Genomic DNA, 23,324 nt, shown 5'->3' on the forward strand with positions numbered 1-23,324 from the left:
GGTAAAAACCAATCTCTTATTTTTCTCCGTACATCTCTCCACAAGTCTCCAACCGCCCGTAACATTCCAAGCACAAATTCCGGCTATAGCTCAGCTGGTAGAGCGGAAGACTGTAGTGTTTCATAGCAATCTTTAGGTCCCTGGTTCGAATCCGGGTGGCCGGAATATATTTTATTTTTTGGGGAAAGAGCTAAATTACCGAGTATACAATTGAGTTTGGCCACATTTACTGTTTTGCCCAGCAGCCTGCCCTTTGGAATAAATTTATCCTTTTTCAATTGGAAGAAAATAATTTGGGGCCAGCCGGGAATATCACTCTCTTATCCAAGGTTGGAGTCAGCGTTCTTGGATGGGCTAGCTCTTCGGATTTGTGGAAAAAATGAACCTTGCTACCACTGCCATACCTTTTTTTACACGTATTTGTATAGAAATCAGTTTATTGGAGTCAACCATGTTTCCGGAGAGGATGGTTAGGGGATTTTGGAGGCAATCTCCTGTGTCTCCGTGTATACATCGTAGCGCCTTTGCATTGTCACAGGAATCTCCATGCGGCATTTCTCGATCAGCTCTGGGTCTAGGAATATATGAAAAAGGTGGATAGAAAAAAAAAAGCAGTTGAAAGATGAGAAGGAGAAATGGCAGGTCTCCAAAACTAAAAGGTATCAATACCAATATCGCCGTAGATAATATCGGGCTTCTCCAACGTGGTGGCAATGACCTCTCCCCTATACCCGTTTCCATTAGACACTGGGAATACAGATCAAAAAAACAAAGCTTCAGATTTTACTTGGGATTGACAATGGTGGAGTGGCCCCAGGCTTGGTAGGTTGCATCCTCGCTCCGCGCGGGAGAGCATGCGGCGACAAAGAACTGGTTATCAACAGCACTTTACACAGGAATAAAATGGGGATTGGGTTAGTGAGAAGAAGGGGGGAGAAGGGGGAGAGGGCCGATATCTCCTTCCGGACAGACTCACCGGGCTCTCTGCAAAAGCTCCCAATGCATTGGTCCGGTAGTTGTGTTGAAAGCCCCGGGATAGATCATGGCGATGCATCCCTTGCGAGCCGCAATGGAGGCCATCTCGGAAAATCGGATATCATAGCAAATCCCAATGCCAATTTTTCCATATACTTTGCATCAATACAGAAGTGGGGTGAGACACTCGAGGGTCATGGCCGACCTTAGTTCGACCCAAATGGGCACACCTACCCGTAGAGAAATGCGTCAGGTTATTTCCAGCGCTGAGGGTTTCGCTCTCCTGGAAGCGTATCTTTCCCGGGATATCGATGTCAAAGAGATGGATTTTGCGATGCTTGGCAACCAGCTCTCCTTTGGGATCGAATATGGTACACGTGTTGTACAGATTGCCGGTGGTCTCCTCTCGCTCTGGGATGGAGCCGCCGATCAAGTACACGTTGGCATCCTCGAGAGAAAATACATGGTTAAAACATCCGTAGGTGAGCACAGTTGAAGAAACGGGAGCCCCTCAAGGCCACTCGTCTACCTTTGCCATTTGGGAAAGAGCTTGTACAGTGGGACCAGATGGAATGGGCTCTGCATATTCCGGAAAATACGAGGTTCCATAGGGTGAATTGAAGCATTCCTGCATAGGGATGGGGACACTATAGGTGAGCATTCCGCTTTGTGATACCGCGCAAGCTTCAAGGGAAAAGAAGGCTAGGAAGAAATAATAAAAAGCAGGGGACATACCGGCAAACACACAACATTGGCACCTCTCTCGGCGGCTTCCAGCACCTTTGCTCGAGCGTTTCTTACGTTCACGTTCTTATCGCTCCCGACGGCTAGTTGGATCAAGGCCAGCTTAAAAGATTGATTCGGCATGGAGGTGAAGAGGCGATATTGGCGAGTGATGGGATGGGGGAGTGGCGCGACACAGCGTAGCAAAGATCTCGAGGGGTAGATGCAAGAGACCGAAAAGAGAACCATGGGCGAACAGAGCTGAGTTTTATTCTCTCTCGAGTCCGTGATATAGAACGAGTCAGAGTGGGGAAAAAGGAGGCGAGAGGCGCAGATAATTTTAAAGGCTGGGTGCTATTGAAGGAAGGAATGAGAAGAGGAAAAAAGGTTTCACTTCGAGGTGGAGAATGCGGACACAACAAGGGTGGTGAGAGAATCATACCAAACATTATAGGAGTTTGCTATTGAGTAGATGTTTCATCTTTTCAGATATATATATGTATAAGATAGTGGGTGTTAAAACATACAACACAAAGGTATGTGAGGAGTGCATGGAGGAGAAAAGGAAAAAAAAAAAAAAAGAGAACGAACAGGGATGGGAGACGAAAATCCAAAAGACACACAAAAAACAACTAGAATTAAAAATAAAATAAAATTTTTCTAATGCATAAGAGGGAGATTACGCCTTGGTTGCCCTCCAGAACGAGGCGTACATGTTCACCCTATCCAGGCTGATGTCGCTGCCTTGCTCGCGGATCCCCATCGGCTCGACGGTGAAGCCGTTCTTCTCGAAGATGCGGTTATACCAGGGGTAACGGGCGGCGGAGCGCCAGTACACGGCGCCGCCCGGCTTAATGGTGCGGGCGACGCTTGCGATTTCGGCCTCGGCGGCGGGCTCGTCGAACCAGTCCATGTGGTCCATCAGCACGGCCTTGGTCACAGACTCCGCGGCCAGGTTGTTGAGCACGTTGTTGATGCTGTCGGTGTGCAGACGGAACGCGTCGAGCGCACCGCTCGTCTTCAGCTCGTGGAAGCCCTTCTCGGTGAGGTAGGAGGGGCACGACTGGCGGGAGTACTTCTGCTGCAGGCAGAGGTAGTAGAAGTACTGGTCGTTGCGGAACAGGGAGCGGCCGATGATGGGGTCGAGAGTGTCCTCGATGTACTGCTGGGCGGAGCCCTCGCTCAGGAACATATTCATCTGGTTGACGGGAACGCCGAGCGCGTTCCAGAAGAAGACGGGGTTGCTCAGCATCCCCACGAACCACTTGGCCAAGAGGGTGGGGCGGATGCGGGTCCTCCAGATGCGCTTCTGCTCCTCGACGGTGGCGGCGTGGCAGAGGGCGTCGCAGTCCTTGCGCAGCCCCATCACTCGCACGATGGTGTCGACGATGCGCAACGCGAGGCCGGAGTAGCCGGAGAGGTAGAATTTGGAGCGGAAGGAGGAGGCGTTGTGCGACCAGAACTGGTACGCGTGGGAGCTCATGCTGGGGCTGAGCTGGGAGTCCAGGAGCGCCTTGAAGCCGGGGTGCTTGCCGTCGCCGAACATCTTCCAGAAGTCCTCGTACTCGAGGTTCTTGAGGCCGGAGAGCTTGAGCTCCATCAGATGGCCCTGGCACGGGTTGATGTCCACGCAGTGGATGCGCTTGGGGCGGCCCTTGAGGGCGTACTCGAGCGCGTTATCGCCGGCACTGGTGATCACGAACATGACGTCGTCGGGCTTGAGGTCCAGCACCTCGAGATCCACGCGGGGGTCCTCCCACGTGAACGCGTAGATGTACGAGCGGAACTGGGTGTGGCAGGGGAGCGAGGGGTCGTACGGCAGGCGCCACGAGTTGGCCTGGTAGTGGAAGCTGGAGGGGGGGAGCGCGGGGGCGCTCGCGACCAAGGCGGCCGACTCCTCCCTGTCGGCGATCTCGTTGACGACCCTGCGTTCGCGCTGGCACCCGATCCACACGTAGTAGGGGATGCGCACAAGGCCGGGGATGACGAAGTGGTTGCGGGCGTTGAGGCTCTTGAGCGTCCCGAACTTGTACTCGAGGTAGTCGCGGCGGCCGGGGGCGAGGTTGATGTGGTCGAAGTCGAACCAGATTTGCCAGAAGAAGCGGTTGAACCAGCCCACGCGACGGTTCTGCGAGCCCGACATCTTCTCGGCCGGGGAGGCCGCGTTGCCGGAGACATAGAAGTCGGCCACGCCCACCACGCCCTGTGGGTGGAGCAGGGAGGCGATGCGGTCGACGACAGGGAAGAACGTGTCGATCATGGAGAGAGAGTAGGACAGGGTGACCAGCCCGATGTTGCCGTCGGGGGCGTCGAGGTCCGGCAGGTGGAAGGAGGCGGCGTCGTCGCACAGGACTACGACATTCTTCCAGCCTTTCTTCTCGAATCGCTCGCGCGCAACCTTGCAGAGCGAAGGGCATAGGTCGACCAGGTAGACGCGATGGAATTTCTCGATTGAAAAGTATTCGTTCATGCGCTCAATATTCCATCCTAACCAGGAGATGAAAAAAAAAAAGTCAGTGGCTAGCTCGAATGTCCACATTGCAGATGAGGCGACTGACCGGTTCCGCCGCCGATATCGATCCAGATGAGCTTTTCAGGGGCGATGCCCTCCTCAATCTGATGCTTCAGCTGAGCAGCGCAGAGCCTGAGCATCGTCTTGCGACCCCGTAGGAGGCCACCGCGGGTGGCATCGTAGACTAGAGAGAGTGAAGGAAGGGGGGGGGATGGGTGAGATGAGGCATGATGAATTCGACGGTGAATGCCACTTACCTTCAGCCTGGTCCTGGTAGAACGATTCCAGCCGGGTTTGCTGGTTGACGCCGTGGTTGCCCAGCGGCTTCAGGAAGCATGAGTAGATGAATTTGAGGGGCGCCTTGAGCTGGTCCTTGGCGACGATGTAGGCGACGAGGGATGCGGCGAGGGACAGCAAGAATGCAAGCCCGTACTTGCTGGATGGGAGCCATCCCTCTAGTAATGTGGAGCGCAGAGCCAAGATGCTCAGCACCACTGAGACGGGCACAAGCCAGGCGCGGAAGTTGAGTTCCTGGAAAGCCTCAGCGTACGATTGTCCGTGACCAAGACCCATGTTGAAGGGTTAGCGGGGAGTAGTTAGATGGCGAGGGGGAGGGGGATGGGATGGGCTCGGTCGAGCGAGGGAAGCGGGAGATGGCAAGGGGAGGGGAAGGGGAGAAAAGAAGTCAAGGGAGAGGCGGCCTTAAATGGGACTGTTTAAAAAAGGTAGGACGCGTGCGGAACAAATACGCGATGCGGTGAATGCGTTGGCCGATTCCCACACGTGTGGGCATCTGGGCAAGGCTGGCCCGGAGAGGGGACAGAGATTTGGTTGTTTTAGATTCGGTTGGGGTGTGGGTGCAGTCCCTGGCCTGCGGCCAATTGCTCATCACACATGCGGTTGGCTTGGAGTTTAACAGGCCGGATCCAATTGATAAAGAGATATCCCTGCTCGTTGGGGGCGAGGCCGGCCGTGTGTGCCTCTCCCCCCCCTGTCGCCGATTGCCAAGTAGCTGCTGACATGTGAAAACCTGCCCTCGCCCCGCTTTGGCCGCTCTGCTCGCCCAGCTCCGCCGCCCCCTCCTAGCGCCCCTCGTTGGCTCAGCTCCTGGCTCGCCCCCTCGCCCGAAATCCCAGGTGTGGCTTGCGCGCGGGCGGTCCTTGCTCCCGCGAGCCTCGCCAGGCTGCTCGCGGCCGAATCGCCGTGGGGAGCGCAAGGGGGATCCAGCAGGGTTGGCGCCTGCCCATATCGAGGAGCGCGGCCAAATCAAGGTTAAGGATGATACCACACCTCCTCATGCACATGGCAGGAGCTTGCGGGTGCCGGCTGCAGAGGCCTCGAGGGGAAAAGTCGAGAATTCCTTCGTAGTGTGACGTTGCACGCACAATACTTGCAAGCCGTAGGAGTCTTGCTGGATTTGGCGTGGTGCGCATTCGGGGGTGGAGGCCGCGCGTCAGCGTCGCACATAGCTATTTCGCTGTAGTTTAATTTTTCGTTTGTTTTAGTCGGGCAGGCCCAATATTCGGGAGGAGATTTTCGCTGGATCCATTTTCCCCGTGGAGGAGATAAGCATTCGCCTCTCGGATAATCCAAGCCCAAGCCACCCAAGGTCCCCATTGACAGCGTCAGACGCCTAAGGAGCCCGCCTCCGAGTCATCCTGCTTCGAACCCAGAAGAGGCATCGAACGATCTGCCAAGGGCTGATTCCTGGACCCAAAAACAAAATTCCCCCCTTTTCCAAATGGCGCTTCGGGTATGTATTGGACATTCGAGTGGGCTGCTTGTCCATTGATTTCTCACGCTGACTCCCTCCATGTCGAACCCGGGTGGCAAACTGCAGTACTTGACCCAGAAACTCTCGCAGGAAATCGACAAAGAGCTCATGTCCCCGCAAGGGGGCTTCTGTGTTGAGCAGCTCATGGAGCTGGGTACGCGCTAGCATTCGGATGCGATGGCGGTTCTCCTTGAGCTAATGCCACTCTATTTGCTTAGCCGGTTTGTCGGTTGCTCAAGCGGTCACGCGAGTCTATTCCAAGGACCAGTACTCCCGAGTCCTCGTTTGCGTGGGCCCCGGAAACAATGGTGGCGATGGTAATTGGTCCACTTGATCTTTTATGTTTTCTGCTGACATCTAAGCCTTGCCCCCCCTCCCCCTGCCTTTGCTTCCCTCTTTTTTCTCTTCAAGGGCTTGTGGCCGCCAGGCACTTGCTCCATTTCGGCTACAAGCCAAAGATATACTTGCCGAAGGAGCCCAGCAAGGATCTCTACAAGGGGCTGGTGACCCAATGCAAGAACCTCCATATCCCGTTCACCAAAGACATTGCTTCTCAAATAGGCGACAGTGATCTCGTACTGGATGCCATCTTTGGTAGGCTTGCCCCTTGGCGCACTCTCCCCTCTTACCTCTTCTTTTACTAGGCTAATGGCCGATGCTTGGATAGGCTTTGGCTTCTCGGGTGATGTCCGTGCTCCCTACGACGAGGCCGTCAAGTGTCTCAAACAAAACAGCCTTCCCATCGTGAGCATCGATTGCCCGTCGGGCTGGGACGTGGAGCACGGGAACGCGGAGGAGAAGAGCTTCGAGCCGGAAATGCTCATCTCGCTCACCGCGCCGAAGCTGTGCGCTAAACACTTCCGAGGGCGCTACCACTTCCTCGGCGGCCGATTTGTCCCCCCGTAGTTATCTGATTTAGGGGTGACTCTTCCCCCAAAAACCAAGGGGCTTGGCGAAATTAACCGTCTTTTTTTTCCTTGTCTCGCTCGATTCTAGGGAGTTCGAGAAAAAATATGAATTGAATCTGCCACAGTACCCCGGCACGGATCAATGCGTCGATATCTCCTCGCGGCTGTAATTTCAGACGAGTGGAGGCGAACGTGTTCCGCCGTCGTCGACCTGGCCTCGTAAGGCCCTCTCCCCCCTCCGTTAGGTATGGAGAATTTCCAAGCAAACAAAGTGTCAATAAAATTCGCTCGCTCTCTCGACGTCATGCTCATTCTTAGTCAAAATCGCTTATTATTAATCAAGTGGGTATTAAAAATCTGGAATGCCTAGTTTGGAAGGGAATTCGCACCTCCAAGCACGCACCAATCGCATGCATGTGATATTTAGAGTCGACTTCCCGAGGAAATTTTTTCCTCTCTCAACTCAAATACAGAATAGAAGAGGAAAGAAAAGCCAGGTTAAAAAAATAATAAAATAGACCCAAAGCCCATTCTCCCTATGACCATAGCCCAAGAATCCGTTCTCGACCGTCTCCCCTCCACCTCCACCTCCGCCGCCACCCCCCCCTCTTCCTCCTCTGAATCCCATTCTCCCGAGGAATCGGAAGATTTTTTCCCCCCCATCGTATGTCGCAAGGGTTGTCGCTATCATCGATCCCACATCCTCTCCCCGATGGATTTACTCCCGCCCTCTCCCCTCACCTACACTCCCCCTGCATCGCCCCCACCCAGCTCTTCACATCTCATTGAAAAGTCGCACAATGGTCATCTAAGAACATCGATTCGGGTTGAGAGCCAAGCCCGGGCTCGCATCCCAACCGCCGAGTTCGGCGAATTCAGTCTCTATCTCTACCACAATACGCTGGATGACAAGGAGCATCTCGCGATCGTGTATGGCGATATCCGGAGTAGGAGCCTGGAGGCACCTAGGCCCGGTGAAACCGAGAGGGATCGCATCGTTCGGGGGGCTAGCCCCCAGCCCATCGAGCCGCTGACCAGCCCCGAAGCTCCGCTGGTCAGGATCCATTCCGAGTGTTTCACGGGCGAAACCGTCCATTCCGCACGCTGTGACTGCGGCGAGCAGCTGGATGAGGCGATGCGAGTGATGGCCAAGGAGGGAAAGGGAGTGGTGGTGTATCTGCGCCAGGAAGGAAGGGGCATCGGATTGCTAGAAAAACTAAAGTAAGGCTGCTCTTCTTGGATGGGTTGACAAGACGGAGTCCCTCTAACGCTTGTTCTCTCCACCCCCTTCCTCTAGGGCCTATAATATCCAGGACCTCGGCTACGACACGCTCAGCGCCAATCTTCTCCTCAACCACCCCGCCGATGCGCGCAGCTACGAGATGGCCACCGCCATCCTCGACGACCTCGGCATCCACGCCGTTCGCCTGCTTACCAACAACCCGGACAAAATCGCCCAGGTGGAGGCGGATGGCCTGCGCGTCGTCGAGCGAGTTCCCATGGTGCCCAAGGTCTGGGAGAAGAAGGGAGCCGGCGTATTGCGCGAACTAGACAAGTATTTGAAGGTCAAGGTAGAAAGGATGGGCCATATCCTAGACTTGCCGTCCAACTTGAATTGATTTAGAAGTGCTTCTTTGTTACATTCTTCATTTGTTTTTTATTTGTTCCTGGAACTCTTTGACGCTTTTTATTTCGTTATTTTTTTTTTCTTTGTCGCCTTCCCCATTGTGATTCGCTTGAACATATCTTGTATTAAAGTCTCTAACTCGTGAAACCGTAAACCATAAAAGGTGGAAAACAAAAAAAACAATGTATTATTTTTATTCACACTTCCATTCCCATTAGCATTAAAGTGGAATGGAAAAAGAAATGAAAAAAAACTCTAAGCTCGCTTGAACCATTTGATATCCATAAAGAACAAGAAAGAGTAAAAAAAAATTATAAGAAGACAAGAGGTTTTGCGGGGAGGAAGAGGAGAAAAAAAAGGGGGAAACAAATAGAATAAAGCACACGCGAATGAAAGAGAGCGAAGGGGATCATGGCCTGCGGGGCGGCGGCGGAGGGGACATCAACGAGGGTAAGGTTTCCCCGTAGAGAGGGCCGGATCTCTGTTGCAGCGGAGACATGCCCATATTGAGGTTCCGGGACCGACCCTCGGGGAGGCCTGGTTCTGTGGCACTCCGCACTCTTGAACTTCTCCAGCCAGCATCCAGGGTGTGGGGGGATAACCGGTAGCCCAGGAGCCCCTCATCCCCTCCCCTGGATGCTGGCGGTGCTGTGCCCGGCACCTGGGGCTGGCGTCCGAGAGGGATAGGCGAGCAAAGGGTGAGCATGATCTCGGCCGCATCCTCCTCGATCGTCGAGGAGGCGCGCCCGGGCGGCGAAGGGGTACGAGGGGATCTGAGCTCGGACAGCTTGGGGGATCGGAACGACTCGGTGCTTCTGCCGGTACTCAGCCCGCCTCGCCCGTTGCCCATGCCTCCCCCCACCGCCTTTGCTCGCGGTCTATTTTCCCGGTGACGAAGCGGTTCGAGTGGACTCCGTGGGGCATGTCGCAGGGCCCGATACGCGTGATATCTTCGGACTGGCGGTGCACTGTAGGCCTGGCGCAACATGGGGGGAGGTTGTGATGGGGGATGGGAGAACACGCGGTCCTCGAGCGCTTCAAGATTGAGCTGCTCCCAACCGCGTTGGGCCTTGTATTTGGCAAATGACAGACGCGTTCTTAGGCGCTGGAGAGTCTTTTGATAGGATGGAAATGGTTAACGGGGGTACACACGGAGGAAGCGACGCGACAATGAATTGATTAAGCTCCCCTCTCTTTTTGAGAAGGAGGGAGGGGGGAGGGATACTTACTTCAGAGACATCCGATGATTGCGGTGATTTGATCTCGGCTGACGACGCGGATGCAGGCGGTTTATCTGGCCGAGAATTGTGTGATGTGCCTTCCTCCATCTCAACTGATTCATAGAAGAGCGTGTTTGGAAAGCGATTAGAAAAAAATAACTCCAGTCAGTATCGCAATCCCCAGCAAACAGGCGCGTCAGGAATAATCAACAAGAGATAGCCTACTATATAGGTAGAATTTGCTAGCAGCTAAGCCAACACAATACACATCTAATGCCGAGTGAAGAATGAGAAGGGCAGATCGGAATTCTGGAATGCAAGCCTAGCCAAGTTTAATTAACTGCCAATGGTACAGGATAGAAAAAAGACAGAGAAGGCGTATGGAAGCAAGAGTTGAGAGCTAGTGGGAGGGAGAAGGGAAAAGGCGCGTCACTCACCCGTTGCAAAATTATTTCTTACGCGAACCCCCGCCTAAATTTTCACAGTCGCGCTCTCTGAGAAACGCGTAAAAACGAAAAATAAGCCAACGCCATGATCCTGTTATCAGCTTGGTTTTTTTTTTTTTCAGGGAGGGGGATGGGAGGAGTTTTATTCCTCGAGAGCGGCGATGGATTGTTTATTTTTTCTCCTCTTCTTCCTTCTCTCTCTCTATCTGGATGCCAATCCAGAAAAGAATCCCTTGCTATCCCTACTGTGGATATCCATGCAAAGCTGATGTGGTAGACGTGCTCAAGGGGGGACATAGCCATCCACGACTCTCCTAGGTCGCCCTCCCCCTCCTTTTCCTCGCGATCTTTCATCCGCTCGCCTCCCTTCACGGACGCATGACTCACTAGAGAACGGAATATTTCCAATCATCATCCATTTCCCAAGTCTATCTGATTTAGAGTTTGATTGGTCGAAGTGAGCATACAAATTAAACGGATAGATCACGATCAATTACTTCAAACACGGCCAATTTCAAGCACCTTGATGATTCTCATCTAGGTTTGTTTATTATCTATAGCTTTTTTTCCCGCTTCTCTCTCACACTTGACACAGAAAGAACACTAGAACAGGGCAATTCGAGATCGATTATATAACCGGTAGATCGCACCTCTCTATCACCCCCTTCCAAGACTACGGTGCTTGAAACACAAGTCTTGCTCTTGTTCTTAATGAAATCCCCTCACTGTGGGAGGAACTCGGGCGGCCGCCTCTACATCGGGGCTTCGAACCGGATTCCACCGGGTCAATTTTTGCCCGCCAGTTTCTCAACCAAGCTTCATTTTTCAGAGCAAAGTGGAAACCCTCATCATTTGCGGCCCCCTTTCATCTGCCAGATTCAATAGAGCGCTCGATTTTGTTGACGAACCCACCCCATTTCCAATGGGTTTGCCATACTTGTCTAAACACAGCGTCTTGGCCTCGTGCAGCCCCCCTCCGTCCCCCCTCTTACACAGTGACAAATTGAGCTATTATTACTTTGCACACCTTCTCCTCTCTTTCCGACTTTCTCTTTTCCTTTCCTTCTTTCTCCTCCACGGTAGGCCATTTCAAGGGACTAGAAACTGAGCCTGATGGGCTCCTACTTAGTAATACGCATTTCTTTCTAGAAACTTATCACCGGAATTCACCAAATTGGATGCGGGCCAAGCCGCATTTTTATTTTCCTTTTCATCCTTAGAGTTTTCGTGGACTTTTCTCATAAGAAACCTCAGTTCGTTGGTATCTTTTCCCAATTATCCCAGCTCTTTTTCATTGTTCTCCTTCGAAACGAATGCGCATAGTCGACCATCACCCATCTGATCATAATAGGGGCGCAAGATGGAGATTTTCTCCGCGCTTTTCGGTCACCACCTTATTCTTGGTATTCCTTCTCGCCATTCTTCCCAATTGCATGATTTTAGCAGAAGCTAGATGCACGGCAAGTAAGTACACATCTGTCGTTTTGCTCGGCATCGGGGTACTAAAATTGTGGGGTATATATAGGTTGTTACTCGGATTCTAACAATCGGGCTTGTCTTAGCGGAGTCTGTCGAGAATTTCCTCCCAACCAGCCCCCATTCGACGAGTGCGGCACTAACCGATGTCCTCCAGGATCATATTGTTATACTCGTGGCTCGTTCAAAAGCTGCGTGGAGTTCTCCTTGAGAAACGAATTTTGCTTTTCCAATTTATCCGTACAGACTTGCCTCAGTCCGTACCAGTGTCGCGGATCCATTTGCGACTCCAGTGAAGTTTTTAATAACTCAGGCCCAAGTCCTCTTAGAAGCCCGCTGCTCTTCTTGTTTCTTCTCGCCATTTTGGTGCTCTTTATTGGAATTGCAGTGAGAGTATTTATTAAGAGGCGCGCCGCCGCTTTGGCGGCCCAAAATCCGGGCGCCTATGGGCCGCAAACGGCAGGGTTTTCGGGGCCCTGGCCTAATCAGCAGCAGCCCATGTACGGTAATATGCCACCTCCTCAGGGCCAGCAGCAGCCTTCGAGAATCTACGATCCAGAGAACCCCACTGGAGAGCCCTTACCCGTCTACCAAAGCGACGCACCCCCCAAATACGACGACATCATGATGCAAAACATGAATTCGGCTAATCAGGCCAATGGTAGCAATGCGAATGGTCAAGCCCCGGCCGGGAACCTGCAGCCGGCCAATGCAACCTATCCGCCGCCGACCTCGCCGCCCCCTCAGCAGCCCCCTGCGGCCTCCAATCTGTACCCGCCCCCTACTACTTACCCGCCCCCTACTACTTACCCGCCCCCCAGCTCGCCTCCTCCAGCGAATCCTCCCCCTCCATCAGACAGCCTCCCCTATCCCAACCTGACTACCCATCCGACCTATGCCCCCCCTCCCCATCCCCCTCCGGCCCCACTATCGATGCCTGAGCCGACCCATGCCCCTAATCGCCCCCCACCTCCCCAATAACGCGACACGCTTATACTATAACTTATCGTATATATATTATGGCTGTAAATACACACAAGTGTATTATTTCTATACTCCCTTCAGCGTGGTTTTTCTCTTTCTTTCTCTCCTCTCTTAATCCCAATCCTCTCTCCCTCCCTCCCCCTCTCCACGCTTCTTCATCGCTGCTGGAACTGACAATATATACCCTCTTTTCCTTCCGGATTATTGTGTACTTGGATTTTCTCTCTTTTTTTGCATATTACTTCTAGATAACATATATTTATTTTGCTTATTTTTACTATTTACTTCTCAATATTTTGTTTGGAAACATAAATTTTGCTATTCTTTTATACAGATCAAGAGGAGTCGCAGCTTTCCTTTATAATAGGAATGAAAACAATAGTTGCGGAGGATGGTGGAAAAAATGGGTCCTATATTGAATGGCTCGTGGGTTTTAGACAATTGAATACTTTATTTATATTGAGCACTGGATTGGCAGTTAACAATGGCTGAATTTCATTTAGCCTACTACTACGAGTGTGTGGATACTCTTTGTTCGCAACGACATGCATTATGTCGCACCTGAAAAAGATTTTTCAACAAACAGCACGTATTTGACTCCGAGGCATTTCCAATATGCAACACACATCAAGAAAACGCGGCTAGACAAAATGGACTTCTATTATATCGATAATTCATTCGCGAGTTTAGGTTCAATTATGCTCATGATAATGCTTCAGGTCGACCCGTATGCGCTCACGTTGCTAAACGGATCGTTATTTGGGTCATGCTGCCACTCGTACTCTACAAGTTTGGCGGCGAGTTCAGCCAACGTGCAATTACGGGACATGTGCTCGATGACATGAAGCGCTGCGTCCGTCCCAGCAGCCACCTCTGACGACGTGGCGAACTTGCCATCGTCAACCCAGAGTGTCTGACGCACTCACTCTGGGTTTTTACCGTTGGTGGCCACCTTGTCAGCCACCCATTTGTTGGTGGTGGCTCTGCGCCCATCAAGCAACCCGGTTTTGGCATGAAGAGCGGTAGTCCGAGCACCCGCTCAGACTGCTCTGCTCTAGTACTTGCGTGCAAACGACACGAACTGGAGGTCCGCACTTGAGGTAAACGCATCTGGCCCGCCTGGAATTACATAAAGGTCTACCAGCGGAGCATTGTTGCACCCAAACTCGCTGATCACCGGGACGTTGTCCAGAGCATTATAGCGGGCGTGGGGCTGCGGTCCGTTATAGACTATCCTATCGTACACGCAGCTTCTGGGGGGACGAGTTCCGTGGGGCAGGTACAGCGGAAGAGCCATGAGCATCTGAACTGGACCGGTCACATCGAGGATAGCGAAGTTGTCTAAAAGCAGCTCTCCTACGGACCGAGAGCGTGCAGAGCCTGAGGCTGTTGCACCGACTAACGCCATCCACCCCACCGCCAGCACGCGCAGGAGGGTTCCTTTGATCGTTTGTATGCGAGTCATGATGCAACATATGCCTTACGGAATAAACAAAGCGATGGGAGAGAAGAGTGGAGTGAATAAGGCGCTGGTCCAATGGTGGCAGAGGGTTCGATGCGCCTTCAAGTCACCGCTCCAAGAGAAAGCCTTCCAACAGCATGCCTCTGCTTCTCTTTCTCGGACCATTTATTTCTGATTCTCCTTAATTAACTCTTGGTATTGAAGGTCGATAGACTTCATGTACGTTTTTGGACGATCGTTTGGAGCTGCAAAAAGGCAAGGGCCCTTAGCCAGCTTTTTCAACCATGCTTAGCATGACATTCCAAACAGCTATTGGAGCTGAGTGGCATGATTATCGGTTGGGGTCCGCTGCTACTCTCCATTATGCCAACTGTCAATGTCAAATAGAGTAAGCATATCTTCCCTTAACTCGGTCGATGCCGGTTTCCCTAGGTCAAGACTGCGCACCTTGCCAAAAACAAATCTTTCCAAATCCACTTATTATTGCCGTCTCCTGCCGCCCTAATGGAGCAAACGATCAAGCTTGGGATGGAAGTATTTCAAGAGCCCTTTGCCATCTACTATAAGGTTGTACACCGATCAAAGAATAAGCGGCTAAAGGTCCGGGACTCACCCTTATTCTTAGGCACCCCTTAAGACTCGTCTAGGTGTTCATAGTGCTGTGTTGATATCGTGGGATGCAATGAAATCATTTCAAGCTGGTTCACGCGCACATATCGATTGGAGGCGAAGGTATGGCCCCGCCCCCTTTTTTATCTGGACGGGGATGGAATCGGGCTGGCCTCTTTAATCGAATCTAGGGTTGGAGCTTAAACCATGGGCCCTGAGAAGACGGCGCACCATATTCTGTTTTGATCGAGATGAAATAGAGCCAGGATCTTATCGCATCTATGAAACCTTTTTTTTCTTCTCTGGTCGCGAGCCCCAAATTTTGTAAAGCGGTGGAATAAGCAGTTCCATCGTTGGGCATACCGCAATTCGGTTGGTCATAAGCCCCCTCGTACCATTTTATCAGTTGATTTTTCTTCCGGAATTCGATCCCCCTCTCCCCCCAAAATAAAACCTTGTGGGACTGCTCTTCCTCTACAAAAATTCGCAATTCCGACTCATTTTCTTTCCCTCCTTATCAAAGCTTCTCCCATCATCCCCACTCCTCCCCCCTCCCCGCCCTCGCCTCATCTAATTTATACATATTTGTTTGCACCATGGTCGCGGTTCAAGCCTCGGAAGCTGTCATTGCGCCAAAGGACGGCCAGTCCGTTGCTCTCAAGAAGAAGCCCGTTTCATGGATGAACCTTGCCATCGGCGCAGGCATGAATCTCTTTGAAGTGACCACTCTCGGTAGGAATGCATCCTAGTGTTTCCCACAGAACCCGCATACTTACCTGTCATCGTCTCGCTAATGTTTTTTCTAAGGCCAACCTTTCGAGGTACTTAAAACCCAGCTTGCTTCTCATCGCAATGACACAATGGCCCAAGCTATCGTCAAAATCTATCAGAGAGGTGGTCTTGGTGGGTTCTTTCAGGGACTGATTCCGGTATGAGATCTACTCTGCAATGCTATCTTGAAATAACTCCATCTAGACTCTCGAATGCAATGTTTCACAGTGGGCATGGATTGAGGCTAGCACCAAGGGAGCCGTTCTGCTTTTTGCGGCCAGTGAGCTCGAATATCACGCGCGTGCAAATCTGCACGTCTCACCCTTCGTGGCCGGATTGATCGGTGGCATGGGTGGTGGCCTTGCTCAAGGTAAAAATCACCTGCTGACTCTTTGTGTGCTTCACAGAACCTCATGCCATCACTCCCTCCCTCCTCCTCCTTCTCCCCCTTCCCCTGGATAGCATACACGACAATGGGTTTCTGCACTTTCATGAAGACGGTGGAGGTGACGCGCCACAAAGCACCTGATGCCGCTAAAGTATCTACCTGGAAGATCGCCTCCGATATCTTCAAACGCGAAGGTAATCCCCGTTTTAAGCCCGTCTTCTATTGGCTGCGGTACTTCGTGTTGGTTAACCCATACCTATCTAGGCATTCGTGGTATTAATAAGGGTGTGAACGCGGTGGCGGTTCGCCAGATGACCAATTGGGGATCGCGCATCGGGCTGTCACGTTTGGCAGAAACGACAATTCGCAGGGTATATAATGTCGATGAGAAGGAGAAGCTTTCTAATATGCAGCGCATTGCCGCATCCGCCATTGGTGGTGGGCTAAGTATTTGGAATCAGCCTATCGAGGTCATTCGAGTTGAGGTAGAGTCACTTTTATTGAGCAAGCATCTCTTAACCCTTTGTTTAACGGGCTCTTTTGCGTGGTTTTGTCGCTAGATGCAAAGCCAGGTCAAGGCCCCCGGCCGTCCCGAAAATATGACCATCGCAAGCTGCGCCAAGTACATTTGGCAGAATAACGGTTTGCGTGGTTTCTACCGTGGCGCCACACCGCGCTTTGGCCTTGGGTATGTAGTTTGGCGTGTGAAGATGCTTTTCGATTTGAAATTTCTCACCCTCTCTCTTGCAACAGTATGTGGCAAACCATTTGCATGGTCTATGGTGGTGATTCCGTGAAGGCCTGGGCGGCCGATTACCAGAAGCGAAAGGCACTGTCCGCGATCTAATTGCCGCATAGAGTTTATATATAATATAGATCTGGTTCTCACTTGAGAATAGAGCTATGATGCTGTTCTTTTAGACTATACAGCCAATCTTCTATTTACATATATAAAAGGAAAAAAAGGGGAGAGCAATGTAAAGCCGGTGAATGCGTGTTCATCTCTTCCTATTCTTAACTATTTTATTCTGCATCCTTGTTTGGTCTTTTTTTTTTTTTGTTTTTCTTCTTCCTTCCCGCATTTTGGAATAGATAGGAGGTATGTTCCTTGATTTTCTTTAAAACTAAATCAATGGAATTGAGAGTTCAAATTTAGACAGCATAATTTTTGTGACGTTTTCTATTGATCACATAACTCTGCCTTTAGAATTCCAAGTGCTCCCAACGAACCACTCACCCTTTGAAGCGAAGCTTGATTCCCTATTAACCTAAATAGAGGGATATAATAAGGGCGCAACGGGTGCCTCCTGCCTCTATTGTACTCCACATCGTATTACTCCGGCGCCATCAGCGATAATCCCGATCACAAACACCCAACTGTGGTAGTCGGTGATTTGTGTGCGTGACTCTGTCATCTGAGCTATTTTTTTTTCTGCGCGAATTGGTATTGTTGCTCCAGGAGGGATTTCCATGTCATTCCCACCCCCATGAGACTACCAGGTAAATCCCCTTTCCTCTCCTCCATGTGGGCAAAAGGGCTCAGAGGAGATAAATTAATCAATTAATCGATTATCAATTCCACCTAAGACGGTCATTACTTCAATTGTAGATCTATCGCAAACATCTATCGTCGATTGCTTCCGAACTTTGAAGATTTCTCCCCATCGTTATTTTGTTTAACTTTTCGTATTTTGTTTTATCTCCTCATCTTTGGCTGGCCGTGACATTTTTTTTTGCATTATCTTTCCATTGGGTTGATTGTATTTGAGCTAGCGCTAACCTTGCTCCTGCGACTTTGGGCTACGCCTCCCATTCTTTTTTTACGCTCCCACCGCCTCCCTTCTATTCCTCTACCCCACGTGGTCTATTTATTCTTTATTTAAAGGTTCGGGGTCAATAATGGACCGACTTATGTCATTAAAATTCAAAGCGGGTCATTCGTCACAAGGGATAGTCGATACCACCTCGCAGACAACCACTACCTCCAGTCGACGTTTTCCCTTCATCAAATCTTCAAGTCGCTCCCATACTATCTCCCGCCGCCGCTCTACATCGTCTGCCCACACATCGCCAAAGCGCCACATCTATGTGAATACAGAGCTGCCTTCGGAAGAGCTGGATGAGCTTGGCCAGCCAAAACACACCTATTCCCGTAATAAGGTGCGTGGCCGCCAAACTTCTCTGGCTTCGCTGCCTGAGATTTCTAACGTGATAGATATTTATTGTATCCCCCCTAGATCCGAACGTCCAAATACACTCTGGCCACCTTTTTGCCCAAGAATCTCTTCGAGCAATTCCGGGGGGTAGCGAATCTGTACTTTTTATTCTTGGCAGTACTCCAGCTCTTCCCTGTGTTTGCCGGCCCGAACGCTTTTCTCGCCCCTCTGCCGCTGCTGGCGATTCTCACTATTACGGCCATCAAGGATGCGTTTGAGGATTGGAAGCGACACAAGAGCGACAACGCCGTGAATAATTCGCGCACCCGAACCCTTGCAAACTGGCACAATGTGAACGCGCGGTTTCAGGGGGGGAAGCTGCAGAGGCGGGTTTGGGCCTTTGTGAAATGGTGCTCTCTGTGGTTGATCTTGTATCCATTGTGGGCGAAAAAAAGGAGAGCAGACGGAGATGAGCTGCCGATGGACGAGGATTATGTCAATGTGGAGCGCACGTCGCAGGGGGGGTTTCGGCTGGAGACGCTGCGCTATCCGCAGGTTCTTGGCGGCTCTAAGCGCCACCCCTACCGGCCGGGTCTGCTGCCCCACTCCGTCCTCAAGACTCGGCCTCCGCCCCAGTTCGACGAGAAGCACCCGCCCCCTCAGATCAAGGGGCGAGCCGAGTGGCAGGACACCCTGTGGAAAAATGTGAGAGTGGGCGATTTTGTGAGGCTGGAGAGCGAGGACCCGGTCCCTGCCGACATGATCATTCTGTCGACCAGCGAGCCCGGCGGGGTGTGCTATGTGGAGACCAAAAATCTCGACGGGGAGACCAACCTCAAGCCGCGGCACTCGCTGCGTGCCACCTCGGATATCACCAAGGCGGCCGACTGTCAACGCGCCTCCTTCACCGTGGAGTCCGAGGGCCCGCACCCTAACCTCTACAGCTATAGTGGCGTGATGGAGTGGAAGGTCTCTGGGGGCGCGGATATGGGCGGCGTGTTGCACTCGAAGACCGAACCCATCACCATCAGCCACATGCTGCTGAGAGGGAGTGTGTTGAAGAACACGGAGTGGGTGATTGGGCTGGTGGTGTTCACCGGCAGCGACACAAAGGTGATGTTGAATTCATCCAATACCCCCAGCAAGCGTAGCCGCGTGGAGAAGCAAACCAACCCGCATGTAGGCATCCCAAGTTGGATCACCCAGTTGAGCCATGACGAGAACTAATCTGAAAGCGGGGCCTTTCTTCTCCTCCCCTCCTCCTCTTTTCTCCCTCTTCTCTAGGTGGTTGCCAATTTCGTGATTCTCTTTGCCCTTTGTCTAGGATGCTCTGTCGTGAATGGCATATTGTTTGACCGTGGGTCCTCGTCCTGGTATTTCGAGCCTGGAGGGGATGCATCGAATGGTGGGATGAGCGGGTTTTTAACGTTTTGGTATGGGTTTACGTGCTAGAATCATTCCGAAAGCCATGACTGAACCTTCCCCCAATTCCATTCATGAATAGGTTGTGCCTGATTCTATACCAGAGCATAGTTCCCATTTCTTTATATGTTTCGGTGGAGATTGTAAAAACACTCTCGGTAGGTCATCTTCAAAATTACCGTCTAGCTTTTTTTTTCAATTGTTTATAATGCGATATATCCAAGTCCATATCTTATCTCTCCCAACACTAACCCCTCTCCCATCTCTACTTAGGCCTATTTTATCCATGCTGATGTGGATATGTACTACGAACCGTTGGATCAGCCGTGTATACCCAAGACGTGGAACATTTCGGATGATCTTGGGCAGATAGAGTATATATTTAGGTAGGTTTTGGGTGTCGCCTAAAAAGTGGTTTTCTGAGGATGGATATTCATATAATTTTACTCGCAACCCTTCTATCTTCCAGTGATAAAACAGGCACGCTCACCCAGAATGTCATGGAGTTCCGAAAGTGTACCATAGACGGCATCAAATATGGATGCGGGCAGACGGAAGCGATGCGAGGGGCTAAGAAGCGCGAGGCCCTCCAGGGCTACCCCGCCAAATCAGGAGGTGTGCCGAATAAGCTCTCGCTGGATGAGGACGAGAATCTCGAAGCCGCAAAAAAACAGATGCTCGAAGAGATGGCGGCCGTGTTCGACAACAAGTACCTATCCGAGAAGATCAACTTTGTTGCGCCGGGTCTGTTCAAACATCTGGCGCAAGAGGGCTCTCACCGCGATGCCATCCGGGGGTTCTTCTCGGCCCTCTCACTCTGCCATACCGTGCTCTGCAACTACCCCGAGGAGGAGAACAAGCACCATATCGTGTACAAGGCTCAGAGCCCCGACGAGGCCGCTCTGGTGCAGACCGCAAAGGACTGCGGGTTTGCCTTTTTGTCGAAGGATCAAGAGCGGGTGGTGGTGGATGTGTTGGGGGAGAAGAGGGAGTACAACCTGTTGCATGTCCTCGAGTTCAACTCGACACGGAAGCGCATGAGCGTGATATTGGAGGTGCCCGAAGAGGGCGAGTGGAGCCGTGCCGGGGCGAGAGGAGGTAAGCTGCTTATTTGCAAGGGAGCAGACTCGGTCATCTACGAGCGCTTGTGGAGGCTCCCTGGAGAGGCGAAAGATGAGGGCGACACCGTCGACCAGGAGGTGAGCGAGCCGGAGGTGCAGGGCGATTCAAGGGGTCCAATGGAGGACGCACTAGCACAGCACCAAGCAAGGGTGCGGCAGACGACGCTACAGCACTTGGAGGAGTACGCCGACGAGGGACTGCGCACCCTGTGTATTGCCTATCGCTACATTCCCGATGACGAATATGCCAGGTGGGAGGAGCGGTTCCGGGTGGCGTCCTCGAGTCTTGTCAACCGAGAGGAGCAGATCGAGGCGGTGTCGGAGGAGATTGAGCAGGATCTGCTCTTGATGGGGGGGACTGCGATCGAGGATCGCCTCCAGGAGGGAGTGCCGGAGACCATCGAACACCTGAGCCAGGCGGGGATCAAGATATGGGTACTTACGGGGGACAAGATGGAGACGGCCATCAACATCGGCTTCGCCTGCAACTTGCTGCGGAAGGATATGCGCCTCGTGGTCATCAGCGGCTACAAGAGTTTGGAGGCGGTGAGACAGAAGTTGATCGATACCCTGTCGGAGATCTGGGGGGTGGAGGTGAACGAGGACGGCGAGGGGGACGATGCAAACTCGAGCGAGAAGCGGCGGTTTTCGGCCGGCACCACCACGGTCCACCGGCCGGAGAAGGATGCCGAGCTCCAGCACGCGCTCATCATTGACGGCGAGACGCTCAAGTGTTCGCTGGAGCGGAGCGCGCGCGACCTTCTTCTCGAGGTTGCGCGGCGCTGCGACAGCGTGATCTGCTGCCGCGTGTCGCCGCTGCAAAAGGCCAAAATGGTGAACCTCGTCAAGAAGGGCCTCCACGCGATGACGCTCGCGATTGGCGACGGCGCCAACGACGTGTCCATGATTCAAGAGGCGAATGTCGGGGTTGGCATGTGCGGGGAGGAAGGGCGCCAGGCCGTGATGGCGTCCGACTACGCGATCGGCCAGTTTCGATTCTTGGCGAAGCTGTTGCTTGTGCACGGAAGGTGGAGCTACATCCGAACCAGCTCGATGATTTTGGTCTTCTTCTACAAGAACGTGGTGTGGACCTTTGCTCTGTTTTGGTATCAATTCTATTCGGCGTAAGTCCCATCTGTTCCGTAGCTGTGTGGGCGGGAGGAATGGTTTAGACTAATGGAGATGCTCCCCCTCTGATTTTGCTGTAGTTTCTCCGGTGACATGTTCATAGAGTACTCGTTGGTCATGCTCTACAACTTGATTTTTACCTCGTTGCCGTGCATTTTCCTTGGTATGCTCGCCTCCTGTGGCGTGGTTAAGAGGATCGGCTTCATCGTTGACGATTTTTTTTTTTCTGTTGTAGGTGTGTTTGACCAGGATCTGAGCGCCTACATCTCGCTCGCGGTTCCACAGCTCTACAAACGCGGGATCCAGCAGCTCTACTTCACCACCTGGCAGTTCTGGTTGCACATCCTGGATGCCTTCTACCAGTCGATTGTTGTATTTTATATCCCATTCCTTCTCCTGACCCGAGGCCCGAATGTCGCGAGCGGCCATGACACCAATGGTATGTACGATTTCGGGACTGTGGTGGGCGCATGTGTGACCGTGGTTGCGAACCTGTATGTGTTCACGTTCATGTACAATTTTACGGTGATGATGACGGGCGTGATCTTGGCCTCGATATTCTCGTTCTTCTTGTGGGTGGAGATCTACAGTTGGTTTGATACCATCTACATGTATCGAGAGGACGCCGTTGTGTTCGGACAGTTCAATTTCTGGCTCGTGCTTCTGATTGTAGTGGTGGCCGCCTTGCTTCCTCGAGTGGTGGTCAAATATGTGATGCACATGAGCCAGCCCACCGACGCGGACATCATCCGCGAGGAGGTCATGATTGCCAGACAGGAGAGGAAGCGGCGGGGATCGAATTCGTCCGATTGGCGGATTGAAGCGGTGCTGATGAATCATCGGAGAACGCGCAATGAAAGCATCCCGTCGGATGCCCCCTCCACCATAACTTCATCGGGATCAAAAACGTTCAGTTAGCACTTGGGATTCCTTCTGTTTTGTGGTGACATTTTTTTGCTGCCTGTTTTTATCCTTCCTCCGATCGCTTTTTCGAGCATGTACGTTTTTTGGGACAATTTTTCTTTACTCTCATTCTCCCGCCTCCTTCCTCGTTAATCCCATTTCCCGTGGTTTATCTCTCTGTTCTGCATATTTGATTTGATAGAAGAGGCGATTTTGATCTATCTATATTACCCTTTAGTCTATGTTTGTTTTCGTCCCTTTTTTCCCCTCCACTCTGGAGCTATGGCACCTGTCCTCGTCGCAACTTTATCTTGGAAGTAGTGATGAGTTCAAGATATATATAGTTGATATAGAATTTTTTTCCCCTCTTCTCCGTTTCCTGTATAATATATTCCCTTTTTTTAACCTTTGATAATCACACACCTTATCTCTTGATGGATGCAATGACGCTCTTGGATGATTTGGAGACAAGCGAGATTCTACACTAGACTCGATATCTACCTTTTTTGCTAGCGTATGCCTAGGTTTTCCTCAAAACCACCAAAACGGCAACGAAATGTTGAGTTCCAAGTTTGCTTAATTCAAGTATGCAATTCCCCTTTGCGGGGCAGAGGCAAAGACGCATTTTCCAGATCATTCTTTAATTTATTTCATATATAGCTAGAACGTGTTTTGTCTTTTCAAGCGACTTACGCGAAATAGATGCGTTGCTGGGTATC

The 23,324-nt window shown here is 51.7% G+C and overlaps 11 protein-coding genes and 1 non-coding gene across 12 annotated transcripts; 6 read left to right on the top strand and 6 right to left on the bottom strand.

Annotated features, from left to right (window-relative positions):
* The first annotated feature begins 79 nt into the window (after nt 1-79).
* Nucleotides 80-164, top strand: VTP21DRAFT_t323. The gene has a single exon. It is a non-coding gene; the product is annotated as a tRNA-Tyr (tRNA).
* A 306-nt stretch (nt 165-470) lies between these two features.
* VTP21DRAFT_7558 (uncharacterized protein) lies at nt 471-1,947 on the bottom strand (the record flags this gene model as incomplete). Its single annotated transcript, XM_069398312.1, has 7 exons — nt 471-574; nt 670-725; nt 788-886; nt 977-1,130; nt 1,210-1,423; nt 1,505-1,603; nt 1,711-1,947. The coding sequence occupies 7 exons, from the start codon at nt 1,945-1,947 to the stop codon at nt 471-473; spliced, it is 963 nt and encodes a 320-aa protein (XP_069246351.1).
* A 430-nt stretch (nt 1,948-2,377) lies between these two features.
* Nucleotides 2,378-4,783, bottom strand: VTP21DRAFT_7559 (uncharacterized protein; the record flags this gene model as incomplete). Its single annotated transcript, XM_069398313.1, has 3 exons — nt 2,378-4,185; nt 4,257-4,394; nt 4,468-4,783. The coding sequence occupies 3 exons, from the start codon at nt 4,781-4,783 to the stop codon at nt 2,378-2,380; spliced, it is 2,262 nt and encodes a 753-aa protein (XP_069246352.1).
* A 112-nt stretch (nt 4,784-4,895) lies between these two features.
* Nucleotides 4,896-5,643, bottom strand: VTP21DRAFT_7560 (uncharacterized protein; the record flags this gene model as incomplete). Its single annotated transcript, XM_069398315.1, has 2 exons — nt 4,896-5,449; nt 5,511-5,643. The coding sequence occupies 2 exons, from the start codon at nt 5,641-5,643 to the stop codon at nt 4,896-4,898; spliced, it is 687 nt and encodes a 228-aa protein (XP_069246353.1).
* Nucleotides 5,644-5,951: 308 nt separating this feature from the next.
* Nucleotides 5,952-7,062, top strand: VTP21DRAFT_7561 (uncharacterized protein; the record flags this gene model as incomplete). The annotated part of the gene is made up of 6 exons (XM_069398316.1): nt 5,952-5,963; nt 6,051-6,138; nt 6,203-6,301; nt 6,396-6,578; nt 6,652-6,886; nt 6,981-7,062. 6 exons carry the CDS (start codon nt 5,952-5,954, stop codon nt 7,060-7,062), a joined length of 699 nt encoding a protein of 232 aa, XP_069246354.1.
* Nucleotides 7,063-7,430: 368 nt separating this feature from the next.
* VTP21DRAFT_7562 (uncharacterized protein) lies at nt 7,431-8,511 on the top strand (the record flags this gene model as incomplete). The annotated part of the gene is made up of 2 exons (XM_069398317.1): nt 7,431-8,113; nt 8,190-8,511. The coding sequence occupies 2 exons, from the start codon at nt 7,431-7,433 to the stop codon at nt 8,509-8,511; spliced, it is 1,005 nt and encodes a 334-aa protein (XP_069246355.1).
* Nucleotides 8,512-8,928: 417 nt separating this feature from the next.
* Nucleotides 8,929-9,847, bottom strand: VTP21DRAFT_7563 (uncharacterized protein; the record flags this gene model as incomplete). The annotated part of the gene is made up of 2 exons (XM_069398318.1): nt 8,929-9,633; nt 9,749-9,847. The coding sequence occupies 2 exons, from the start codon at nt 9,845-9,847 to the stop codon at nt 8,929-8,931; spliced, it is 804 nt and encodes a 267-aa protein (XP_069246356.1).
* Nucleotides 9,848-11,498: 1,651 nt separating this feature from the next.
* On the top strand, nt 11,499-12,642 carry VTP21DRAFT_7564 (uncharacterized protein; the record flags this gene model as incomplete). Its single annotated transcript, XM_069398319.1, has 2 exons — nt 11,499-11,649; nt 11,711-12,642. 2 exons carry the CDS (start codon nt 11,499-11,501, stop codon nt 12,640-12,642), a joined length of 1,083 nt encoding a protein of 360 aa, XP_069246357.1.
* A 718-nt stretch (nt 12,643-13,360) lies between these two features.
* VTP21DRAFT_7565 (uncharacterized protein) lies at nt 13,361-13,659 on the bottom strand (the record flags this gene model as incomplete). Its single annotated transcript, XM_069398320.1, has 2 exons — nt 13,361-13,518; nt 13,572-13,659. The coding sequence occupies 2 exons, from the start codon at nt 13,657-13,659 to the stop codon at nt 13,361-13,363; spliced, it is 246 nt and encodes an 81-aa protein (XP_069246358.1).
* Nucleotides 13,660-13,699: 40 nt separating this feature from the next.
* VTP21DRAFT_7566 (uncharacterized protein) lies at nt 13,700-14,110 on the bottom strand (the record flags this gene model as incomplete). Its single annotated transcript, XM_069398321.1, has 1 exon — nt 13,700-14,110. The coding sequence occupies one exon, from the start codon at nt 14,108-14,110 to the stop codon at nt 13,700-13,702; it is 411 nt and encodes a 136-aa protein (XP_069246359.1).
* Nucleotides 14,111-15,312: 1,202 nt separating this feature from the next.
* On the top strand, nt 15,313-16,722 carry VTP21DRAFT_7567 (uncharacterized protein; the record flags this gene model as incomplete). The annotated part of the gene is made up of 7 exons (XM_069398322.1): nt 15,313-15,448; nt 15,524-15,645; nt 15,716-15,857; nt 15,950-16,069; nt 16,140-16,360; nt 16,436-16,563; nt 16,629-16,722. The coding sequence occupies 7 exons, from the start codon at nt 15,313-15,315 to the stop codon at nt 16,720-16,722; spliced, it is 963 nt and encodes a 320-aa protein (XP_069246360.1).
* A 1,052-nt stretch (nt 16,723-17,774) lies between these two features.
* Nucleotides 17,775-22,620, top strand: VTP21DRAFT_7568 (uncharacterized protein; the record flags this gene model as incomplete). The annotated part of the gene is made up of 8 exons (XM_069398323.1): nt 17,775-18,035; nt 18,113-19,210; nt 19,316-19,464; nt 19,536-19,611; nt 19,727-19,839; nt 19,923-21,698; nt 21,783-21,865; nt 21,938-22,620. 8 exons carry the CDS (start codon nt 17,775-17,777, stop codon nt 22,618-22,620), a joined length of 4,239 nt encoding a protein of 1,412 aa, XP_069246361.1.
* Nucleotides 22,621-23,324: the final 704 nt, after the last annotated feature.

Source organism: Calcarisporiella thermophila (genome assembly GCF_041956535.1).
Source record: "Calcarisporiella thermophila strain CBS 279.70 unplaced genomic scaffold VTP21scaffold_31, whole genome shotgun sequence".
NCBI lineage: Eukaryota > Fungi > Calcarisporiellomycota > Calcarisporiellomycetes > Calcarisporiellales > Calcarisporiellaceae > Calcarisporiella > Calcarisporiella thermophila.